We start from the raw sequence: 23,247 nt of genomic DNA on the forward strand, positions 1-23,247 counted from the left end.
TTGGTTTTTTTCTAAATTGTATTAACTATTAATGGTATATCATTTAAAAACAAGATTTAAAATGACAAACATTGACAAAAATATGTTTTTCACTGTAAATAAGGTATCACACTACCAAAGTAAAATAATATGATGGGATCAATTTACCTCCATAACCCAATGGTTGCCACCATCTGAAAATGGTTCTGTCTGATTTTGCTTCAGGGGGGAGTTCAATGACTATCCTCTCCTTTGACCCATTGTACAACTGGGGCTCAACCACTTTCAGAAGACTCCATGTGATCTCATTATCAGTGGAATAGTCCAAAATGATTCCCTCATTGGGGGAGGAAGGTTGAGTACAGCGATGGGTAAGTTCATTGCTGCCAATTTTGAGGACAAATTCTAACATTCTGAAAAGAAATTTATAAACAAAGCTAAAAATATTATCGGTTTAATTTATATCAAATTCTTTAATCTTGATTGTCAGTGAAACCAATAACTTAACTAATCAAGTTTTAATCTGTTTCCTGGGTAGAAACCAGTATTGATGTCCATTTCTGTGAGGCTAAGAGGAAGTTCCCATGTCAAGGATTGAACCCAAAACTACACCTACACCTATACCACAAGACAACTCCCGTTCTCACTACACTTACATACTATTGATGAAAATTTAATACATTTGCATAAGATAGAAATATATGTTGATTATTCAACAACAAAGCAATGTCACTTGAAACATACAATTCAGCAACTTTATTAACTTACGCAATAAAATATACTTTTCAGGTTAACATTAATGAATTATAATAAGAGAATATAGTGAAAGTATTTTGAATAAAACCACCCTTTTTTATTTTGAACAGATAAAAATTTGATTATTCAATATCAACTCTGACTCAGGCTTTTACAATTCATAAACTGTTGAACAAAAAATACTCATGCAATACCTCAGGTAGGTTGTATTCAAAGGCACGGTAACAGCCTCACGTGATCCTTCCCCATCCAAAAACAAGGCATTCCCGGCGTCAACCGTCCCGCACCCAATACCAAGATGGCCGCCCAGAATCCTTCTCCAGAAATCAGCAGGGCGATGAAGCTGTTCAAATCTATCAACCATGCCGTATGGCGTTGGGTCATCTGATTGGCAATCTGGGTCTGTGGTTAAAAGGAGCACTTTAGCAAATGCAAATGTGCGTATATGTTTCTTGTTTATTCAATGTTCTAGAACTTAATTACTTAGCAAGATTTGTTGGACTTAACTACACACCATGCACTTCAGTTATAATGTGCATGTGGTCCAAGCTTCATGCTTATATTTTTAGGGATGGCAACGAGTATTTGATCGATCATTGAATACACGGAAAACACAAACATAACAGAAATGGTGTTGTTCAAACCATTCCAGTAAAATGTACATATATATAGTGATCTTATGACACAAGACGACAAAATAACCTTACCATCAAAGCGTCCATAGCAATCACAGGCGCCATTTTTGCATGCCCCATTTCTATGGCAACTTTGATCACATGGTGGACCAATGTAAACATCATCAAGGGCAAAGTTGTATGGATAACCACCTGGTTGCCACCATCGGAGAATCAAAGGACTGGGGGGAAAAGTATAGTTTATTAATATCATTGGATTTCATGTATATTTATCAGATTCTGATATCAGCTTTTAACTATCAGATTAAACTTGATTTGTTTCCCCAAAGTAACAGATACATGTATTAAATAAGAATTGATGAAATAGCCATGACATTTTACAAATTATAACACAGTATTATTGAAAGCTCATGTACACATCCCTTTTCAAATTAATAAACTACATGTAGAAAGTTATACACTTGTTGAAAGCTCTTATACAAAGCTCTTCTTGGCTGGCAAACATTTTTGTGACATTTAGCCTTAAAGACAAAAGTTGTTGAAAACTGGTGTGTTGCAAAATTTCTGCAGTGAAAGTATGTTCTAGCCACAATAAATTAAGTCAAACCAATTAAACATAACACACTGTTTTGCAATGCAAGATCACAACAAGATCGCAATGATCATTTGAAGCAGAGTATGAGATTCTCCCTCAGTTAAGTATCCTTTCTATCCTGATTGCGAAATACCCCAAGGAAAAGCCTTGAATATCAAATTATGATGAGGACCAGCAATAAACGAATCCTTGTTATAATGATATATATGATAGCCATAACCCAAAGGAAAGCTGAATGAAATAAACCCACTGTTTTGCAATCATCACTATAACTGGGATTATGACAAGCCTCCAATGACCTGATGAGGGCCAGCAATAAACAAAGCCTTCTTAAATATTCCTTTGCCATAAAAGTCAAAACCCGAAGAGAAGCCTAAGAAGATTAACCCACTATTTTGCAAGCTCCTCTGTTACAGGGATGATAACAAGCTCCCAGTGACCATGATGGCCAGCATAATAGATGCTCCCTTCTGAGTGATTGCCATGGCAAGACATTTCTGGATAGCAGGGTTGTCGAACAAGTTTGAATCCATTTCCCCCTCGAGGCCAGTACTGAAGCATAACTGGATGGTCCCATCGAAACTGGTTTGTACAGCCGACATTGATCTGAAAGGCAAAACAAAATTTTAATCTATGTTTTAAAGTTATGTATCATAAATTTATCTAAATTGTACCCAATGCATTGTGTCATATTGATTTATGCTTGCCAAGTCCAGATAGTTTGTGTCAATGAATTCATCTAACCATATTACTATCTGCAATTCTTTTGATATTGATACTGCTGGGTTGTTATACCTGTAGGTACACTGTAGTACACTATCAAGATATTCATAATTGATGTATCTGATATCATAAATATTTATCTCTGAGGTTCAGAGTTAAAAAGTATGACTTGGATATGCTGAACTTAAATCTTGTGTCTTTCATTCAGTACATACATCAACAAGAATGATGTAGAGCTTATGTCTGGATTTTAAATGTCAAACAAGAGCACCAACTGTCACAAAATACACCCCTCCTATTTTTAGGACATTGAGTTTAGGGATAATTGATTGTATGCTGTCCAAATTTAGAGACATTTTTTTATACAGTTTTGTCAAAATACAAGACTGACAAACAAGGCATTTCTCATTTTCCCACCTGACCGAGATATTCTAGCACACCTAACAGGCATTTCTGGTGAATGCATCCGTGCTGAAAAACTCCATCTGGCATCCCCCCATGCCAGATGAGTCACGCGCTGTGCGTGATACTTTCAATTTCTTTTATAATACACATCATAATTATGAGATTTCAATAGATGAGTGCCATTTAAACATTAACTTTACAAAAATATACTTGAAGAAAAACAAAACAAATAACCCTTCAAAGACATGTTATCGAAGGAACTTATTGAAAAATGCAGTGAATAGAAATAACTGCACATCATGACGTCAGTAATCATCATCGCACGCGCTTTTTGGTAATATGTACAAAATTGCGATTGTTTTTCTTCACAAAAAATGATATTTAATGTATGCTAGAAAAATATCTATCGTCTGTGTCCGTTCCGGATAGAAAAATCCGATCCTCGGGCACGCTGCATAGCAAGCCTCATTCCCTGGCAATGCAGGTGCCCTCGGGTCGGATTTTTAATCTGGAACAGAAACACATGACAGATATTATTAATCTGTCCATAAACTTTTTTTCCAAACTTGATAATGATCAGGCAAAGGTTCTACAGTTATGGATCTGACAAGACAGATTTTAGGTAATTTCTATAATCACATGGTGATAACTCTCTAGTGACTTGAGTTGTATGGCTGGTTATCAGACTTGTCCAGGATATTCCAGTACACAGACTGACAAAATTTGGTGATGATTGGACAAAGGCTTCTTAATTTATAGACCTGACAAGCCCAATTTTTATTTAAGGGTGAAAAATCTCAAGTGACCTGTGCTGGTTATTAAACTTCTCTGAGATATTATGCTCATACACATTCTTGACGATTAGACAAAGGCTTCTTAAAATCAAGATCAGACAAGACCAATGTTAATTAAAGGATGATTTCTCTCAAGTGATCAGTGCTGGTTATGAAACTTATCTGGAATATAATGCCCGTACACCTTCTGGCCAAATTTGTTATGACTGAATAAATGTTTCTAAAGTTATTGATCGTACATCATACTGGATGTAATGGAACCATACGCCACAGGTGAAACGTCAAAACGTCTCGTTCTATGAACAGGCATATAAAAAGGGCAGAATTTTTCAACTAATAAAGCTAAAGTTAAGGGCCTTGCTTTTAATGTTAATTTTGTCTTTGGCATTAATTGTACACATTTTTATTTGAATATCTTGAACAGTTTCTGAGTTAGGACAAAGATTGAAGCTATTGCACGTCAACAACAACAACAAATGCGGAAAATGACACCTAGACAGATAAAAAAGATGAGCTTACTCTTAAGGAACAAGTAAAATATATATTATTCATTTTGTACCTTCTAAAAACAAGTGCATTGCAGGTTGATGCCACCTAATGTCTGTTTGCTGTTTTCCACTAAGGCATATTGTCATTGGTAATATATGTACTAAATATATTGAATACTTTTTAAGATGTGATACTAATACACATTTACAAGCCTTTATTTTGTATCATCAGCATGCATTGCATGTTGATCACACTTAATGCCCATCTGCTTCTTCTTCACATTTTGTCATTGGGTTATTATATGTTAAATTAATATATTGAAAACTATCTAAGGTGTGAAAGCAATCCACACGCTGACATCAAGACTATGACATCAACTAGACTTTTCTTTGAAATATGAGCCATATAAAAATTCTGACCTTAAACTGAATGACGTCCCCAACTTTTAGATTGAGATCTTTCGTAACGACTCTCTTGTCGGACTCCTGGTTGGCCAATATGAGAACAGGGTTTCTGGAGTTGCAGTACTTTCCGATCACCCCTCCTGTAGCCGTCTGCCACACACCAGAATCAAGAGGTTCCACTGAGCCCTGTAAGTATGACAAAGAAAAATTAGTTTTTGCTGATTCTAAGCCTTCTATGTTTAAATCTCCCAGCACCAGGCCATGACCACACACCCAGGACAAGCATAGACTAAGACAGGCTGCATATAGATAAACAGAAGACAGCATACATTAACAGAGACAGAAACCATACAAACACCACACAGACAGTGAGACAGACAGGCAGGCAGTATGACATAATGGAATCGCCTAATCTAGATTAAACTGTTCAGGAAACATGATTTCATTGGGAAACAAGATGTGCGCAACTGGGTGGGGTATGCAGGACTGAGCACCATAGATATCTGTGACATACATGGTGACAAGAAGCTTGAAGTGCTCTGCGAGGACCATGCATGACGAACTTTGTTGTCACATGTGTGTCTATCTCACTCACAGGTCAGTAATTAAATAACATCTGTATAACAATCTATAATTCTATAAGAAAAACATTCAGTTTATAGTTAAGATTTCACCAGATACAATCATTTTCAAAATCTTTTTAGCCAATTCTCTGAATATAATATATAAATGAAGTTTAAGGTAGAAAAGAAGTATAAAATAAGATTGCCATCCACATTCAGAATGTGCAAAAGAATCAAACTCATTACTGACCTGGCTAAGGGACTAAAGACACAAACAGACTTCAAGAAACTATATACTGATGTTGATTTGATCATAAGCAGACTTCAAGAAATCAAGAAGAAAGAAACGCACAACAAACAGTCCCTAAGAGATTCTGGAAAGAAAATACTTGCTGAAATCAAATCACTGAGAAAGAAAGTGAATGACATGTTTGATGAAATAGAGAAAAAAGGCTAATGAGATATTACAAGACCAGCTCCATGAGGCAGATGCTTTCCTACTGGAGAACATTGACAAATGCACAAAGCTCAATGCCAAACTAAAAACTTATATACAAACCATCCAAACCCAGCAAGATGACAACATCTCTTACATAGCATTTAAGAAATGCAAGGACAAGATGGGAGAAGCACATAGTCTGCTACAGGAACTGTCAATCAAACCTGACATACCTCTCACCTTCCAGGCTGATCCCAGAATTGAACAGTTCCTTTCTGGATTGAACTCTTTAGGCGAAATCATAACATTCTCAAGCAAAGACCTGCTTAATAAATTTGACATATTGCATGTGTTTAAGGTAAAAGCCAGATCACAATACTATGTTAAAATGCCAAGAGGTGAAAGAGAGGAGCACCAAAATTTCATGAGTGGCATAGCCACGAGTGAATTATTCATTTTTGTGTTCACAAGATAAAATTTATTGTGATCTTACACTGAAAATGCAATTGCACCTAACGTCATTTCTGAAATGACAGCCTTGAAATTGTGCCCAAGCCCTGTGCATGCTGACATTAGATTTGCAGCATAAGGCAGGCTTATATTCTAAAACAGTAATATAGCTTTTAAAGTTATATAGTCAAGTTCCATGGTCATAATTATGGCACACTTCATTAGGCCCTAATAACATCTATTTGTAGATTAACTTGTTTGAGAGTCATTGGCTGCGTGCAAACATTGATTATTTAAAATATATCTGGATTATGATAAGGACATGAAATAACTTTTAAAATTAAACATAAACAGACTTGAAAAGAGTATACAAAATCAATGAGGCAATGCAATGTGTATTTAGTGCTATCAATGAATATTATTGCTTTAATAACTAAATAAATCTAGATAACAGAGCAGAACTTTACTTCCGCTTTGTAATATAATCAGAATGAATTTATAGGGTTAGTAGATTTATAGCAAACAATGGATCTAAATAATATTATAAAATGATACAGTGTTAAGATTATTGATGAAACTAATATTCAACTACTAAACACATATCAATAAGTACTTGAACAGTGTTATTTCAAAAGGAAAACAACTATAATGGCATATAACCTTGAATCATCTTTTCAACAAGCGTCTGACCTTATTCATGACTTTACCTGCTCTCCATGTAAAGATGATGGATTAAATAATGAGGCACATTTCTTTTGTGATGAGTGCAAGAAATATTACTGCAACAACTGTGTACAGTTACACAACAAACTGTTCAGGACACATTCAGTGCTTGGAAGACAAGATGTGAGCAAGTGGGTGGGGTATGCAGGACTGAGCCCCATAGAGAAATGTGACAAACATGGTGACAAGAAGCTTGAGCTGCTCTGCGAGGACCATGACGAGCTTTGTTGCCCCATTTGTGTCTCCCTTACACACAGGTAAGTTTAAACCAATCAGTAGTGGGGTATGAATGAATGTTCCCCATTGAGATGTGACAAACATGGTGACAAGAAGCTTGAACTTCTCTGTGAGGGCCAATATGTGCTTTGTTGTTATATTTGTGTCTGTCTTACTCACAAATTAAACTGTTTTATAATATATTTAATAATTCTACATTAAAAACTGTCATAGACTCAGTTTATAGATTTGTTAGCATTTCATCAGAATAAACAAATATCACAATATGATCATCCAGAACTTGTATTACTTGCTAGATCTTGATAAAGTAAAGTGTTTGTTTGTGTTAGTGTCACCCCTCTCAGTTGAGGGCAAGCCTGTCGGTGTGAGAAATATATGCAGAGCGTTTTACATTTAACACAAAACATAGTCAATCTAAGGTTGAACTCCATTCCCCTCTGAAAATAAACAAGAGATGTTTGTCAAAAATAGGGGTCATCTACTGGTCAGGCCCAACCTCCAAGTCAAGTTTTAGGGCCATGGGTGCAGGCATTTTTGAGTTATCACTCAGACAACCTTTTATCATTCAAGGTCACTGTGACCTTGACCTTTGGCCCAATGACACTTAAAATCAATAGGGGCCATCCACTGGTCAGGCCTAACCTCCAAGTCAAGTTTGAGGGCCATGGGTGCAGGCATTGTTGAGTTTTCACTGGGACATCCTTTAACCATTCAAGGTCACTCTGACCTTGACCTTTGGCCCAATGACCACTAAAAATAATAGGGGTCATCTACTGGTCAGGCCCAACCTCCCAGTCAAGTATGAGGGCCATGGGTGCATGCATTGTCGAGTTATCACTCAGACAAGCTTGGAATTATTTTTCCATTTAAGGTCACTGTGACCTTGACCTTTGACCCGTTGAGCCCTAAAATCAATAGGGGCCATCTACTGGTCGGGCCCAACCTTCATGTCAAGTTTGATGACCATAAGTCCAGGAATTGTTGAATTATCACTCGGACAAGCTTTGGTCCACCGACGGACCAACCTACCAACCTACCGACATGTGCAAAGCAATATACCCCTCTTCTTCGAAGGGGGGCATAAAAATAAGAGACCATACTCACAAATTATTTCCATTTACTACTTATTGGCACTACAAAAAAAGACGCATTGAAGCATTTTCAACGCATAACAAAGTATTGTGGCTCCAATGATTGCCCACTGTGTTGGTTAAAATTTAAAAAAATGAAATAAGTACGAAAGTAATATAGTAATTAATACTGCTTTTAACTTTCAGAATGTGCCAGAGCATCAAACACATTCCAGACCTGTCTAAAGGACTAAAGACACAAATAGACTTCAAGAAACTGCCAGCTGATGTTGATACTATCACTACCAGACTTCAAGGAATCACCAAGAAAAGAACACACAACAAACAGTCTCTAAAAGATTCTGGAAAGAAAATACTTGCCGAAATAAAATCACTGAGGAAGAAAGTGATTGAAAAGTTTGATGATATAGAGAAAAAGACAAAAGACATCTTAGAAAACCAGCTCCATGAGGCAGATGATTTCCTTCAGGACGACATTGACAAATGCACAAAGCTCACAGACAAACTCAAAACTTACCTTAACACCATCCAATCCCAGCAAGATGACAACATCTCCTACATAGCATACAAGAAATGCAAGGACAAGATGAGTGACGCAGAGAGCCTGCTACAAGAACTCTCAACCAAGCCTGACACAAGCCTCACATTCCAGGCTGATCCCAGGTTTGAACAGTGCCTTTCAGGGTTAAATGCTTTAGGGAAAATCATAACATTCCCAAGCAAAGACATGCTTAATAAATTTGACATATCGCATGTGTTTAAGATAAAAGCCAGATCACAATACATTGTTAAAATGCCAAGTGATAAAAAGATGTGTGGAATAAATGGTATATGTAAGCTGCCTGGAGGAGAGATTCTCATCACAGACTACAACAACACCAACTTGAAGCTACTGAACTCCCAGTATCAGGTGACAGCCACATGTGACCTCCCTGCTAAACCTAACCATCTATGCCACATTGCAGGATATGAGGCAGCTGTAACTCTCGATGACAAAAGTGTCCATTACATCACAGTTGCAGGTAGTACACTGACTGTTTCAAGGAAGATGACATTTCCACATGATTGTATAGGTATTTCTCACCACAATGGTAACCTCTATGTAGGATCCTGGACAGCAATTTACCAGTACACAATGTCAGGTCAGCTGGTGAAAAAGATATACGAAGACAATAGTGCCAGTGGCACAGTGAATGCATTCACAGTGAGCAGAGATGGAACCAAAATCTACATTCCTGCTTCATCTCACAACAAGCTGATCACCATTGACACAAGTGGGAACATTCTGTCAACTCTACTGGACCCTGACATTAACTGGCCTTATTCAGTGTGTGTGAGTGATAGAGGACATACGTTTGTCTGCTCTAATTGTTCCAAGACAGTGACCCAGGTGGACAAGGATGGCAAACACAAACTTGCCACAGTGGCCATATGGAAAGGTGGACTCCGCAATCCATCGTCAATATGGTTCGACAATCCAACAAGCAATCTGATTGTTGGAGGATGTCAAAATGAACTTTCAGTGTTTGCGCTAGAATAACTTTCCAGAAATTATGAGAAAAAAGAATCACCTATATAGTAAAAGATGTTAACACAATTTCTAGAAGGGATTAAAAGAAAAATGCATTACATCATGCACACCATCAATGAAACATGAAATGTATTTATTTAAGTTTTTAATTTTATTTTTTCTGCAAATCAAATTTATTTCGATTAAGGTTTGTTAATATATTTTTATAAATAAGGATATTGACATTGTGACAATGAAAATAATTTTACTTACTTAAATTTCACAATAACCTGTCACTAGCTGAAAGGGATTTCAACATCAAATGAAATCTGACTTTCAAATAATTATATGATCTATGTTCATTTTCAAATCTTCCGTATGTTTGTTTGATATATGTGTAAAACTTTTAACTTTAATGTATATAGCTCTTTATCAAAGGTTTGGACAGCTTCCTGGTACCCACGGGCCTTGTACGTTTCAGCGGGAATCCGTGAACAATTTTAGTGCCCCGTACCCAATAATAAATAGAAATGAACTACACATTACAGCAAAAAAAAAATGTTTTTTTTTAACTGATGTCATATTTTCAGATTACATGAACAAAGACAGTATTTCATCTTTTCTTTTGACAAACAATAATTTTTTTAACAACATGGTTTCTTAGCTAAAAGACCGTACTTATTATTCTAATTTCATATTTATTATGCAGCTTGATATTCAGTTTTCATATAAAGAAACCTGCTGATAATCTGGTACCCAGGTCCAAAGTTTTTCTACCGTCCAATCCCTATCTGTATCATGTTGATCATTATCACAATACTATTTCTTTACTAGTTTACCATAGTGATGATGCAACTTTTCATGAAAGAAGTTTTTAAATCTATGTTATTGTTCATCTATAAAACATAGTTTTTCCTCTCAAAATGTTGTTTTCTATTCCACAGAACATATACCAAGAATATTCCAGGGGCAGATCCAGGAATTGAAGTTACAGGGGGAATAACTTAGGGGCACAATCTTTAAAATGCATTCCTCCCTTGATACCGAAATTTATATGGTTTTAAATGTTGGCAAGTGGTTTGGGGGTACTACCAAAAGACAATTTGGTCCATTTGCAAACTATTTTATTACTTTTGTTCTCTGACATTGACAAAATAAGATCTCCCTCCCCCTTAATGCTTGTGATAAGGTTACTAACTGAAAGACACATCATATCATTTATATAATAACATATAAAATATACATGTATATATAATAATTATTAAAACCAACATAACCAGAAACTGTTGCTGTTGTTGTTATTTCTCACTTTAAACTTACACTGAAACAAACAATTATTCTCTATTTATGGCCAAGGGTTAACTTTGTACACCATGATGCAGACAGGACTACAACATTTAATCTATCACAATATCTCTTAAACTTAGAGCTGTCACGGGAGTGATGAATACCCCCGAATGCTGCCCGGACACAGGAATGGCAAAGATTTATATTTGAGAAGAGGCCATAACTCTAAGGATATTGTAAACTGTATTTGCACTTATCATGCTTAACAAGTGTGTTGTTAAATTAAAGTCCATTGGGCAATTCAGAAGTTATGATTCTTGTACACCACACTTCCTCGTTGTGCTTTACCATTGTATGATGTTTTATTGAATTCCATCAAATAGTTTTCAAGTTATGCTCTGGACAAAAAAAAGTAAGTAGGGCAATAACTCTATGATAAGCTGAAATACTTCATTTGTTGGGGGTATATAAACAGAACAGCTAAAAATCAAATAGGCTTCTTACATTGAAGTCATCTTCTAGCAGTTTTAGATTTTCGTACTGTCCAAGGTGTATCTCGTCTACTGCCCATTGGTCGTGCCCTTTGCCTGCGTGTTGGGGCTGCTTGGTGTACGAGCCTCGGGAGGAAGGTCATTGGACACAAGTCTGTGTTGATATGAATTAGTAAGTTAAGAAATAATGGATACAATTGTGATATGCATTATTTCTAATAAAATTGTAGTCAACTGTTTTAGCCAAACTTATTTTATAGTTTCAATAACTAAAGCTGTGGGTGCATCACTATAACATACATATATCAGCAATTCAAACACTATATTTCCACATTTCTATCAGTACCTTGGTTTACCATACATAGTTCCTTCCAGCTCATCTAAAAGTGTCCAAGTCACCCCACCATTGTTTGAGTACTGTACAATAACGCCATGGGATCGATGTTTACCCCCATTGCAGTCAGCCCCACCCCCGCCCACACGAAGATGAAACTGGAGGTAGTCGGAACGGCGTGTGTCCATGTCTTTGGTGATGAGCTCTCGCACACCATTCTGATAAACACAATATTAAATTAATATGTTTTTATTATGAATTTGTGTTCATTGGTATAAGACTACAAAAGATAAAAATACCATTTAAAACTACCAAGCCAAAATTGATACAACATATTTTTTATATTAAGATTACAGTATAAACAAGGGCATTGCAAAGAAATGTTGGGTTGTATTCAACAAGGGCGTTGCAAAGAAATTTTGGGTTGTATTCAACAAGGGCATTGCAAAGAAATTTTGGGTTGTATTCAACAAGGGCATTGCAAAGAAATTTTGGGTTGTATTCAACAAGGGCATTGCAAAGGAATGTTACAGAAATGTTTAAGTGCTTAAAACAGTAAAGTGTTGTTTTAATAAGGTAAATGAGAATAAAGTATTTCAATATTATTATGTTTTTACATCCTATGACCAAAGAAATTATTTAATTGGAAAAATGACTTACCTACTTAGTTACTTACTTAGTTTTTACATCATATGACCAATGCAATAACTAAGTTAAAAAGTGGCTCAAGTTAGGAAATAACTTAAGACGCTTTAAATATCAGCTCAGGACTAATTTTTATTTTATTTTACCCTGAACTAAGACTTACGTCAAAGAAGTACATTGATTCATCAGAATGTATTGTTCCGCACCCCTGGTTGCTATGGACAACTTTCCCACCTCGAACATGCTCAAAATCGTGATCGGGCTCGTATCGAATCCCAAAATCGGCAAGCATTTTGTCGTTCAGGTGGGTTGCAGGTTGACAATCTGTCCCTTCATAGTCTTCATCACATCTAAATATGAATAGTGTTAATGAAAAAGGTTTTTTTAGGGACTCGCTCATGTTTTGACACAATTTTTTTTTATGGAAATGTATATGAAACACAATGAATTGTACACATCTTAGGTTGATACAACTAACTGGCACTCTTACACTGTATGTAAAATTATATGATTGTAACAAACAACTTACATACAGGTACCCTCATTACATTGGCCATGTCCATGACACATGTTGGGGCACTGCTGTCCAATGTAGAGTCTAGCCACACCCCAGGTGTCAGTGTTCGTCCAATATGACTGACGTAGTTGAAATCTTGTTGAGGGACCCCTAGAAATATAAATTCAAATGCGAGTAATAAGATATGGGTTATTAGAATTGAAGTATTGTTGTTCAATGCCAAGTCAAGCCACATCCCATGTGTCAGTGATATTTCATTATCAGTGGCATAATTAAAATCTTGATTATAAACCTCTCAAAAAATTACAACTAAGGGGGTTATGATTTAGGTGACCCGATATGGAAAGGAAACAATATTATAAAGGAATATGGTTTTCAACGCCCGCAATATATATCACATTGACAACCTGTCAAACAAAAACCTCAACAAATCCCGAGCCCTTTGGATATCCGTATATGATTTCCATAGGAAAGCAAAGCAAATTCTGAACATCTGGTCAGTATTCGTTAAAAAATCTTTCCTCATTCTGAATGTAATCAATAAATATTAATGAAGTCGGGACCTTGTTTAGGAAACTTAAAGAGCCAGTTTATCTTAATAATTTTTTATTTACTTTATGCATTTGAAAGTTCCCCAGTAATTTTTTGCATTCAAAAGTACCCTGGTAAAGTCTAGCAAACATTGAAGTACTGTTGTAAATAATAAGAATAGGGAAAGGCCTAGTGTCTGGTTCATAGTATTTAAACCTTGTTCAAAGTTTCTTGAAAGGGAAGACAATGGAGTTACAATCAGGCCTAAGCTGTGTATATATGTTTTTGAATAAGGTCAACGAAAATAATGTATTTCATAAATCATGAAGTTTTTATATCATATATCTTATGAGATTTTTAAGGAAAGTGACTTAAGTTAGGAAATGACTAAAGATGCTTTATAAATAACATTCTGGGACTGTTTAGGCACAAGAAAACAGTAACAATGAATGCCTTTTTGGACACATTAGTATTCTCGTAAATCTTTAAAAGTAATAATTCTCTTTTCTCTTTGAAAATTGCAATTAAGCTCAAAACAAATAACTCATTCATTTGGACTCAGACTCATTACGTAAGTAAGTAGATGGTTTGGCAGACTCTTATGGAAAACAGTTCCTGTGTACAGGGACATACTAGAAGCATTTTGAATTGTTCACCTGTACACTTAAACCAGATGCCAATATGTGAAGGTCCTTCAGGGGTTTTATTACAATGTATTTTATGTGTACAGAGAAGGAAGGGTGTCTTCTCCCACACATTTTGTTTCAAGAATAAAATAATGAAAGAACGATTGTCAAGCACTTTGATATAATGCCTACATTGAGTGAAATTATGACAAACTATAACTTTGGTAAAACAAAACATGTATATACCACCGCTTAAGCTTTAGTATGTATTGGTGTTTTTCAGTTTTAAAGGGACTCACCCATCATGTCATACTTTGTAAAAAAAATATGACAAACTATAGTAGAGCAAACAATTAAGAGTGTTAAAACTAAGATACTGACAGCTGAAACCCTTCAACAAATGTGGTTATTTGCTCAAATATCACAATTTTGAATAGCCGTTACTAACAGGATTCAGTTATTCCTTGTAGCCTGATTTATTAATTGACATTATGATGTAATGTTATCAATGTAATCTTAAAAGGTCAAAATATCCATCAACTTTTATATGAATCCTTGAGACCTAGTGGTTCAGATGTTAAGTTTCTATTTTTTCTTGACTTAATGGGGATGGGCTCACACCCACTAAAACCAAAATATTTTTTTTATACTTTGATTGAATTTTTTCTGGTATCAAAGAGAAAAATAATTATTATATTAGTGTTTGAGATGCATGTCTGTGATATTTTTTAGTCCAAAAACATGAGCAAGTCCCTGGAAGTACTTTGGGGAAACCAAAATTGACTTGTATGCCTAGGTACGCCCCCAGTCTAACACTGTAGAATAAAGGCAGTTTTTTTCTGACAAGCTTATTTTCTATCTGTTTATCATATTGAGTCATTGCATGCCATGATGACAATTTGCAAAATAAGAATATCAAATTACCAGGTGGCAACAGGAAGTGGTATAGTAATTCTTGTCCATTCTCGAAACTGGGTCCAATCGTAAATCGTCCCCTGATGGACCGACTCACAAGGTGCAGGGGGTAGGCAAGGCTCGATCACGAGGTTCCAATGGATTCCATGATCTGTCGAGTACTTGAGGTAAACTCTATTATCAACAGTCTCAGAATATGGTAGGCCACACCCATGACAAGCTCAAACTGCATTATATAGCCTGCGCTAATGTGCATCGACTCTGTTGTTAGCAGACGCACATCGTCATTCGATGGTCTTCCGATGAAGCTGTATTAGAAAATAACATATATAATCTCATAACAAACATTTCTTGTTTAAACCAACAAAAAAGACTGGTTTATATAATAAAATTTTAAGTTTATCTTAACACACATTAATAACAACATATTATTTATACTTTTCGTGTAAATTGAGATATAAAAAATCAATAACATACCTTCTTGCAAAATTTATTGGTAGGTGAAGGAAACAAAACAGGACATGTCATGGATAATAAATAGCAATGTTTAAGCTAATCATCTCAATTACAAGAATAACTTGAAAGCTATCTAAATTGATTCACTTACAGACTTCATGTTGACAACAAGTTTTTAAAAACTTAGTTTAAATTGAGTCGTTTGCTTCATTTAATGAAAAATTACCAAACGGCAACTGTCATATAATCCTTTAAACAGAAATTTGTAAATTTAACCCTAAAATAATGCTTTACATCAAAACAGTGTTTACAATCGAAATTCATGAAGAATTCCTTACAATAACACTTATAATAAAATCTTTTGTTGATCAGTTTTATCATCGAAACAAGCTTTTTCATTTACATTTAACATTCACATTTATAGTTCAAGAAAGTTGTTAGTTTGTATTTGCAAAAATAAATGGTTTGATGCGATGCAGTGGCATAACCATTTATTTCGTTTAAGAACATTCTAACAAAGTTTTTGAGTCGTATACATTATATTGATTAAACTTCACACTAACTGGACCAGCCACTATTCATATCTACCACTTCACCTGAGAAAAAATCAATAATGGCTGACTGTTGATTTCCTGAAATAAATGTATAGGAAAACTTGAAAAAAACTGCCTTCACATTAGACAAAATATAATGGTGACCACTATATAGCATATTAGCTAGATCTTTTAAAACCCAAAAAGCAACAATTTAACAAACCTTATACTTTTCATCTTTCTGCAATAGCTATCAGACAACCGGCCCTGCGTAACGGACAGATGATCACCATCATCGACCAAGTTATTCATATCAAGACGTATTAAACAAATGGTCATTAAGACTGATGTCATCAAGTGCCCACACATCTTGATGGTATCCAGAGTGTTCCGGTTGCCACCAGCGGAATTTACAACCCTCGTCTTGGGCAGATTGTGGTAGCTGTACTTAGTCTGCCCTGTGGCAAAAATAAATATATGAAAATATTAATTGATAATGACATCATTAGTCTACAGAGGTTTACAATAAAACAATACTGTCATGTTTTTGGAGCCTGATTTGAGCATCCCTCTCACCTCTGGTCAGCCTTACATGCTTTAATATGTAAACTTCAACTTTAACAATTCCGGCAATAATTCAATTCTGGCAATAATTCAATTCTGGCAATAATTCATCAAGCCTCTGACAATATTCTTTTATTTCATTAAATAACTGGGTTTTTTTTTCAAATTCTTAGGGAATTCTTATTCAGGGAAATGTACTGCTTCAAAATTTTAAGGTTGATCAGCTCTTTTAATCAGATTTTTTTTAAAAATCCTAACGAGAATATTAGTCATTTGTTATCATTCCAGTCAGATGCCAGGAAATCCCGCCATCGCAGATAGAGTCCAGCAGCACAAGTTCTTTAGTGTTTTCTGGAGCATGGCAGGCTGACACTGGGGAGTTACTGCCCGTCCGAGTGTTGACTGGAGATACCTTGAAAGTTTATGTGTTCATTGCAAAACACAGCGATAAGGATTATCTCAAGTGTTTAATACTACGAAGGCAGGAGTGTGCAGTCATACAGGGTCTGTATTCATATAGCATCTTAAGTCATTTCCTTACTTTAGTTGATTTCTTAAAATAAAGAAATGATGTTTTTACCATTAAAGTATGGGATGGGGTTTTTCCGTAAGGTCAATAAGAAAAAAAAACATTTTGAAAATTCTCCATGAGGGCAGAAGGATGCTACAAAGAAAGGAAAGAATGCAGCACCCTGCCATAACTCTTCAACTTCAGCCCTATAAAATGTATAAAATATGGTTATCATCAATGTATAAGTACTTCTAAATTTAATTCGAAATTACCACATATTAGTTGTTAATAACTACTGTAACATATATATATATATATATTGGAAAGATATGTTTAAATTGCAATATTTTTATTAATGTATATATATATATATATATATATATATATATATATATATATATATATATATATATATATATATATACATTAATAAAAATATTGCAATTTAAACATATCTTTACTGATGACGATGCCTTTTATATTTGTAAAGGGTCATGCAATGAAGCTACCTGTAAAGTTTCATTGAATTTGGCCTGGTAGTTTCAGAGATATTTTTAAAGCAAAACAGTAAGTCGGCCAGATTGTTGTTGTTATAAATCGCGACCCTTTGTTGTTTTTTTGAAGAGGGTCACCAAAGGAAGCTTCCTGTAAGGTTGCATTGAATTTGGACTGGTAGTTTTAGAGGAGATGTTTTTTTAAAGCAAAACAGGAGTTGGCCATTTTGTTGTTATTGTCGTTGTTGCTGTTGAGCAATCGTGGCCCCTTGTTTTATTTTTGTAGAGGGTCACCCACAGCTTCCTGTAATTTTTTTATTGAATTTGGAGTAGTAGTTTCAGAGGAGATGTTTTTTTCTAAAGAATAACAGGAAGTCAACCATTCTGTTGTTGTTGCTGCTGTTGTTGTTGTTGTTGTTGATCAATCGTGACCCCTTGATGTATTATTGAAGAGGGTCACCCAAGGAAGCTTCCTGTAAAGTTTAATTGAATTTCGACTGGTAGTTTCAGAGAAAATGTTTTTAGAGTAAAACAGGAAGTCAACCATTTTGCTGTTGTTGTTGTTGATCAATCGTGACCCCTTGTTGTATTTTTATAGAGGGTCACCCAAGGAAGCTTCCTGTAAAGTTTCATTGATTTGGAGGGGTAGTTTCAGAAGAGATGATTTTTAAAGCAAAACAGGAAGTCAGCCAGTTTGTCGTTGTTACTGTTGTTGTTGATGTTGATCAATCGTGACCCCTTGTTATTTTTTGGGGGTCACCCAAGGAGGCTTCTGCAATGTTTCGAGCAAAATAGCAGGGTTTTGCGCCACTGGTTTCCGGCATAATTATTAAGTGTATCCGAAGTCACATCTGAAATATTTTACAATACTATATTCTTTTTAGAAATTTTACATTAATGATTTAATACTTTTTTGTGTCACTTAGAGTCAAATGTATGTTCCAAATAAATTGATACTTACAGGGTAAAAAGTATGAAATAACAGAAATTATACTAACAGTAAATTATTGTACCAAACTTTTGTTCAAGTCTAACAATAACAACATTTTAATAATCAGTAACATTTTTAGATTGAATGCTTTATTTAACTTTTAACATTACTGACGTTAGGTCTCAAGGTCTTTTTCAAAATACTAACAAAGAAATTCTTTTACATTTCAAGATTCAAAATGGCAAATATTATGTATAGAATGACTTCCTTTTAGGATTAATCACATTTCTTCTTACCTTAACGCTGTATGATTGCAGTAGTGCACGCGATCAAATTCCATGAAACACACTAGAGCTTCTTAGAAATTTACTCACTTTCCCTACTGCCTTCATGCTCATAAACCAAATGTTTGGCCAAGGTCTATCATTTTACATACCCCTAATATAACAAAGTCACCAATATTATGGCACTACCTTCAACGCTTTTCTTGCAAAAAATCCCAGACAGGCTGGATAAAAAGGTGAACTTGAAATACAGACATTCCTGAAAATGAATGTTTGACCAATCATGCAGTACCCTACAAGTACCGTCGAAAAAATCCCGTAGTTTTAGTCCATTTGTTTGGAGATAGGGGCGTTTTTATGAGGAAATAAGAACACATTGCACAAATTGAATTACATAACTGTATAAAATACGGCTGTTTTGGAATGTATGTTTTATTACATTTACTTGCAGGCTTTGCAAGTTTATGTTCAAAGGAAGTTATGTACATTGTATATGAGTGTACACCAAACATCAAGCATCATCTGGCACTATGCTGTTAAGTTAAGCAGTGCGTTCAGTAACGCACCACATAAACTGTAAGCGGAAAACCAAACAGCAAATGTTCGCCGCAAACATCTTTACTGAAGGTAGTAGGTGGGTGTGGTTGGACTTGTGGTATAGATAATTTACCTTTCACTCAAGAGGTTGTAGGTTTGATCCCCATCAGGGTCAAAGTGATCCAGTAGTATAGGTGACTGCCTTTCACTCAGGAGCTCATGGGTCTGATCTCGACCAGGGTTGAATTGGTCTTGTCGTATAGATGACTGCCGTTTACTCAGGAGATCATGGGTTTGATCCCCACCAGGCTGGGATTGGTTTTGTGGCACAGGTGACTGTCTTTTACACAGATCATGGGTTTAATTCCCCACAAGGGTGAGAGTGATTCAGTGGTATAGGTGACTGCCTTTCACCCAGGAGATCATGGGTTTAATCCCCACCAGGGTGAGAGTGATTTAGTGGTATAGGTGACTGCCTTCCAATCAGGAGATCATGGGTTGAATCTCCCACATGTTTGAGAGTGATCCAGTGGTATAGATGACTGCCTTTCACTAAGATGAGCATGTGTTTTGGTCCCCACCAGGGTGGGATTTGTATTGTGGTATAAATGACTGCCTTTCACTCAAGAGGTTTTTGGTTTGATCACCACTAGGTGGTATTGGTCTTGTGGTCTGCGTTATGGGTTCGATCCTTATCAGGGGTAGTAGCTCGTGCCGTCTCATGAAGGACAATGTACTGATTTCTTCCAAGAAGCGTACTCAAGTGTGATTTTATAAGCTATTATGATTTGAGCTAATATAAATACGTATAAACTAAACTATCAAGGGATAAAAGGGAAAACATTCCATCTGTATGTGGTATGTGTTTTCTAAAAACGGCACGGCTGTGATGCAACAATGTTTGCTCTTTGCCAGGCGCATCTCACATGTCATCTTCTACAAGCCTTAGTGACCCAGTAAGTAGCACATAGGACTTCTTAAAATGGGTTGTTGTTTTTGATAAACTTTGATTGGGAGCTTTAGGCTTGGCAAGCACTGCACATTTCTGGAAAAGGGAGCAGGCGCAATGCCATGGTCAAAAGGCCAAGAAGAATCATTACCCTCATATTGGCTATATGGCGAGTGTCTTAGTCCATTACCGGCAACAAGCATGTATAACAACCATTATCCCAACTATTTTGTATGGAAGCGTATTGTGGAATAACCTCAAGTAATAAGATCTCGATATCTTCAATAGAACTCAACACTTTGTTGTTAAATTGATTCAAGACTTTAATAAATACACTCGTTCCGATATGTGTGTGTCAATGTTGGGACAATATCGTCTAGTAAGCTTAGTAGAGATCCGCACATTATCTTTTCTGCAAAATATATTGACGTTGCCTTCCGATAGTATATCGCTACAACTTTTTATAAGGAAATAAATAACAATTTTGGTAAACAAATATCGCCTACAAGACAACCTTAACGACCTCATATTGCATAATGTAGCACGTTCTAAGTCGAGCTGGAAAAGCTCTATCCATAAAACTGTAAAACAGACAGAACTATGGCGCGAAAACTCTCCATATTCAAATTAAGCAATGTGTTGTGTGGCAGTCCGCAAATAATCGCTCGGAATTAAAACTTGCGCACTTTATTGCTAACTCGTGGCTAGCTAAGCCCTCTTTACTGCACTCCATGTGTTTAATTTGCAAACGCGTGTTCTTTGACTTCACCGAGCATATCGTTTTGCTTGTCCGTATACAGCAGTTGTACGCGAAAGATTTTATTTTGATCAAAACATGTTATTTGGTCAACATGTCAGATCTGACTTAGCAAAAAAAATCAATGTATACAATACCTTCGGAAGTGTTTAAATAATACTGAAACATTGGGATTTGTGCATATATTGCGTTAGATGATAATGTTTATATTATATGGTCATAAATTGCTGTGTCAATAATATTGCGTTTGACGCGAACCCATTGTATACGTGTATCTATTATTCTCATGCTACTTCATGCATGAAATAACATTTTCTTCTTACATATTTATTCATGCTCATATATACTACATTGTGTTCAAATCTCCCTTGCGGAGCATATATTGAAATAAATGAATGAATGAACGCGTTCAGATAAATGAACTTTTCGGCAGTTTTCCAAATAATTGTTATCTGTTCTATTGTGATATAACTTATATGACTGTTTTGATGGCATTGACACCAAAATCAGCTGATTCTGAGACAAAAACTTAAAAATGTCGATCTGTGAGATTGCAGCTTTAAGCAATAATGACCCATGCGTTTGCTCGTACCATGGGTCATTAGTTTGAATTGTACACCTGTACTTAAAACCAAATGTCAATATTTGAAGGTCTTTCTGTGGTTTAATCCCAATGTGTTTTACGTGGTGGGAAAAGGAAGGGTGTCATCTCCAGCACATTTTTCAAGAAGAGTTTGAAAGAATCGTTTCATGCATTTTGAATGCCAACATTGAGTGGATCATGACAAACTTTAACTTGTATAACGAAACATGTATTTACTACCCATTATCCTTCAATTTGAATTGGTGCTTTTTAGAATGAAGCACTTGTCATTTCGGAAGATCTAAACTTTTTACGCCAGGGCGTATTGGTGTACGCCTCTGCTATAACAATGCAGATTAAAGACATTTTTTTGACTAGCTTAATTTTGATCAATCTGTTCTGCATATTTTGTTTATTAAGTATATTAAGCTATGATGACAATTTGAAAGAAATAAGAATATCAAATTACCAAGTGGCAACGGAAAGTGGTATCGTTCTTCTTATCCATTCTCGATACTGCGTCAAATCAATCGTCCCTGATGGACCGACTCACAGGGTGTGGGGGTTCCAATGAATTCCATGGTCATGGTAGGCCACAACCCATGACAAGCTCAAACTGCATACAACTGCGCCAATATGCATCGACGCTGTTGTTAGCAGACGCACATATAACATATAAAATTAGGTTTATTTATTACCTTATCGTGAAAATGCTAAACTAGATGAATGTGATATTTATATCCATGTTCTTAATTGGAGAAAGTTATTTTGCTCCTCGCAATTTATTTCCCTCAATTTAATAGACGAAACATTTCACGGTTAGAATAGATGGCCATGACTTCCTAAAATATAATCACTCGTATGACGGCGCGCTCGACTATACTCAGCGTCGTCTTGGAAATGGTGAATATGTGCCCGTAAATATGTGCCTGTCAAAACACTTATCCTTGTGAGGTATCATGTCAATCAACTGAATTGACGATATTTGTAAGCCATGAATATTATGCTGCATATGAGATAATAACGTAATAGTATGCATGGTTTATAGACCTGATAGTAACACATTGACTGAACATAAAACAGAATGACTATAAGTATCTTCCATGGCCGAGAGTGTAAAATAGGTTCATCTAAATCCAAGCGTAAAGTGTTTTGCGGAATCAAGGTTTACCAAATTTCCGCAAAACACTCTGTGCGAGTGTTGCGATGGACCTATCTTACACGAGCGGCTATGGTAGATGCTTTTCTCCCCCACCTCAGTTAAACAAAATATAAAAAATGTATTTTTCGCTGGAACTCTTTTGTGCGTAGTGAAAATAAATGCGTATAGATATTTGATATTTCGCTATAGTCATGGACATGCGCGCAGTGATTCAGATTATGTTAATAGTCAAATAGTTCTTTAAATAGTTTTGATGGGAGTGAAGCATTATTTCTTGAAAGGTGCGTGAAAACTTTTTTATGGTGACATTTGAAGCGATAAATAATTAATTAGCATTCTAAATATTG

At 35.7% G+C, this 23,247-nt stretch overlaps 1 protein-coding gene and 1 pseudogene across 1 annotated transcript; one reads left to right on the top strand and one right to left on the bottom strand.

Annotated features, from left to right (window-relative positions):
- Window positions 1–11,678, bottom strand: part of LOC128215922 (reelin-like) — a 71,888-nt pseudogene extending 60,210 nt beyond the window's left edge.
- On the top strand, window positions 6,716–11,069 carry LOC128216605 (E3 ubiquitin-protein ligase TRIM33-like). The gene is made up of 2 exons (XM_052923225.1): window positions 6,716–7,212; window positions 8,470–11,069. Exons 1-2 carry the CDS (start codon window positions 6,881–6,883, stop codon window positions 9,821–9,823), a joined length of 1,686 nt encoding a protein of 561 aa, XP_052779185.1. The 5' UTR covers window positions 6,716–6,880; the 3' UTR covers window positions 9,824–11,069.
- Window positions 11,679–23,247: the final 11,569 nt, after the last annotated feature.

The sequence above is a fragment of the Mya arenaria genome, chromosome 14 (assembly GCF_026914265.1).
Source record: "Mya arenaria isolate MELC-2E11 chromosome 14, ASM2691426v1".
Lineage (NCBI taxonomy): Eukaryota > Metazoa > Mollusca > Bivalvia > Myida > Myidae > Mya > Mya arenaria.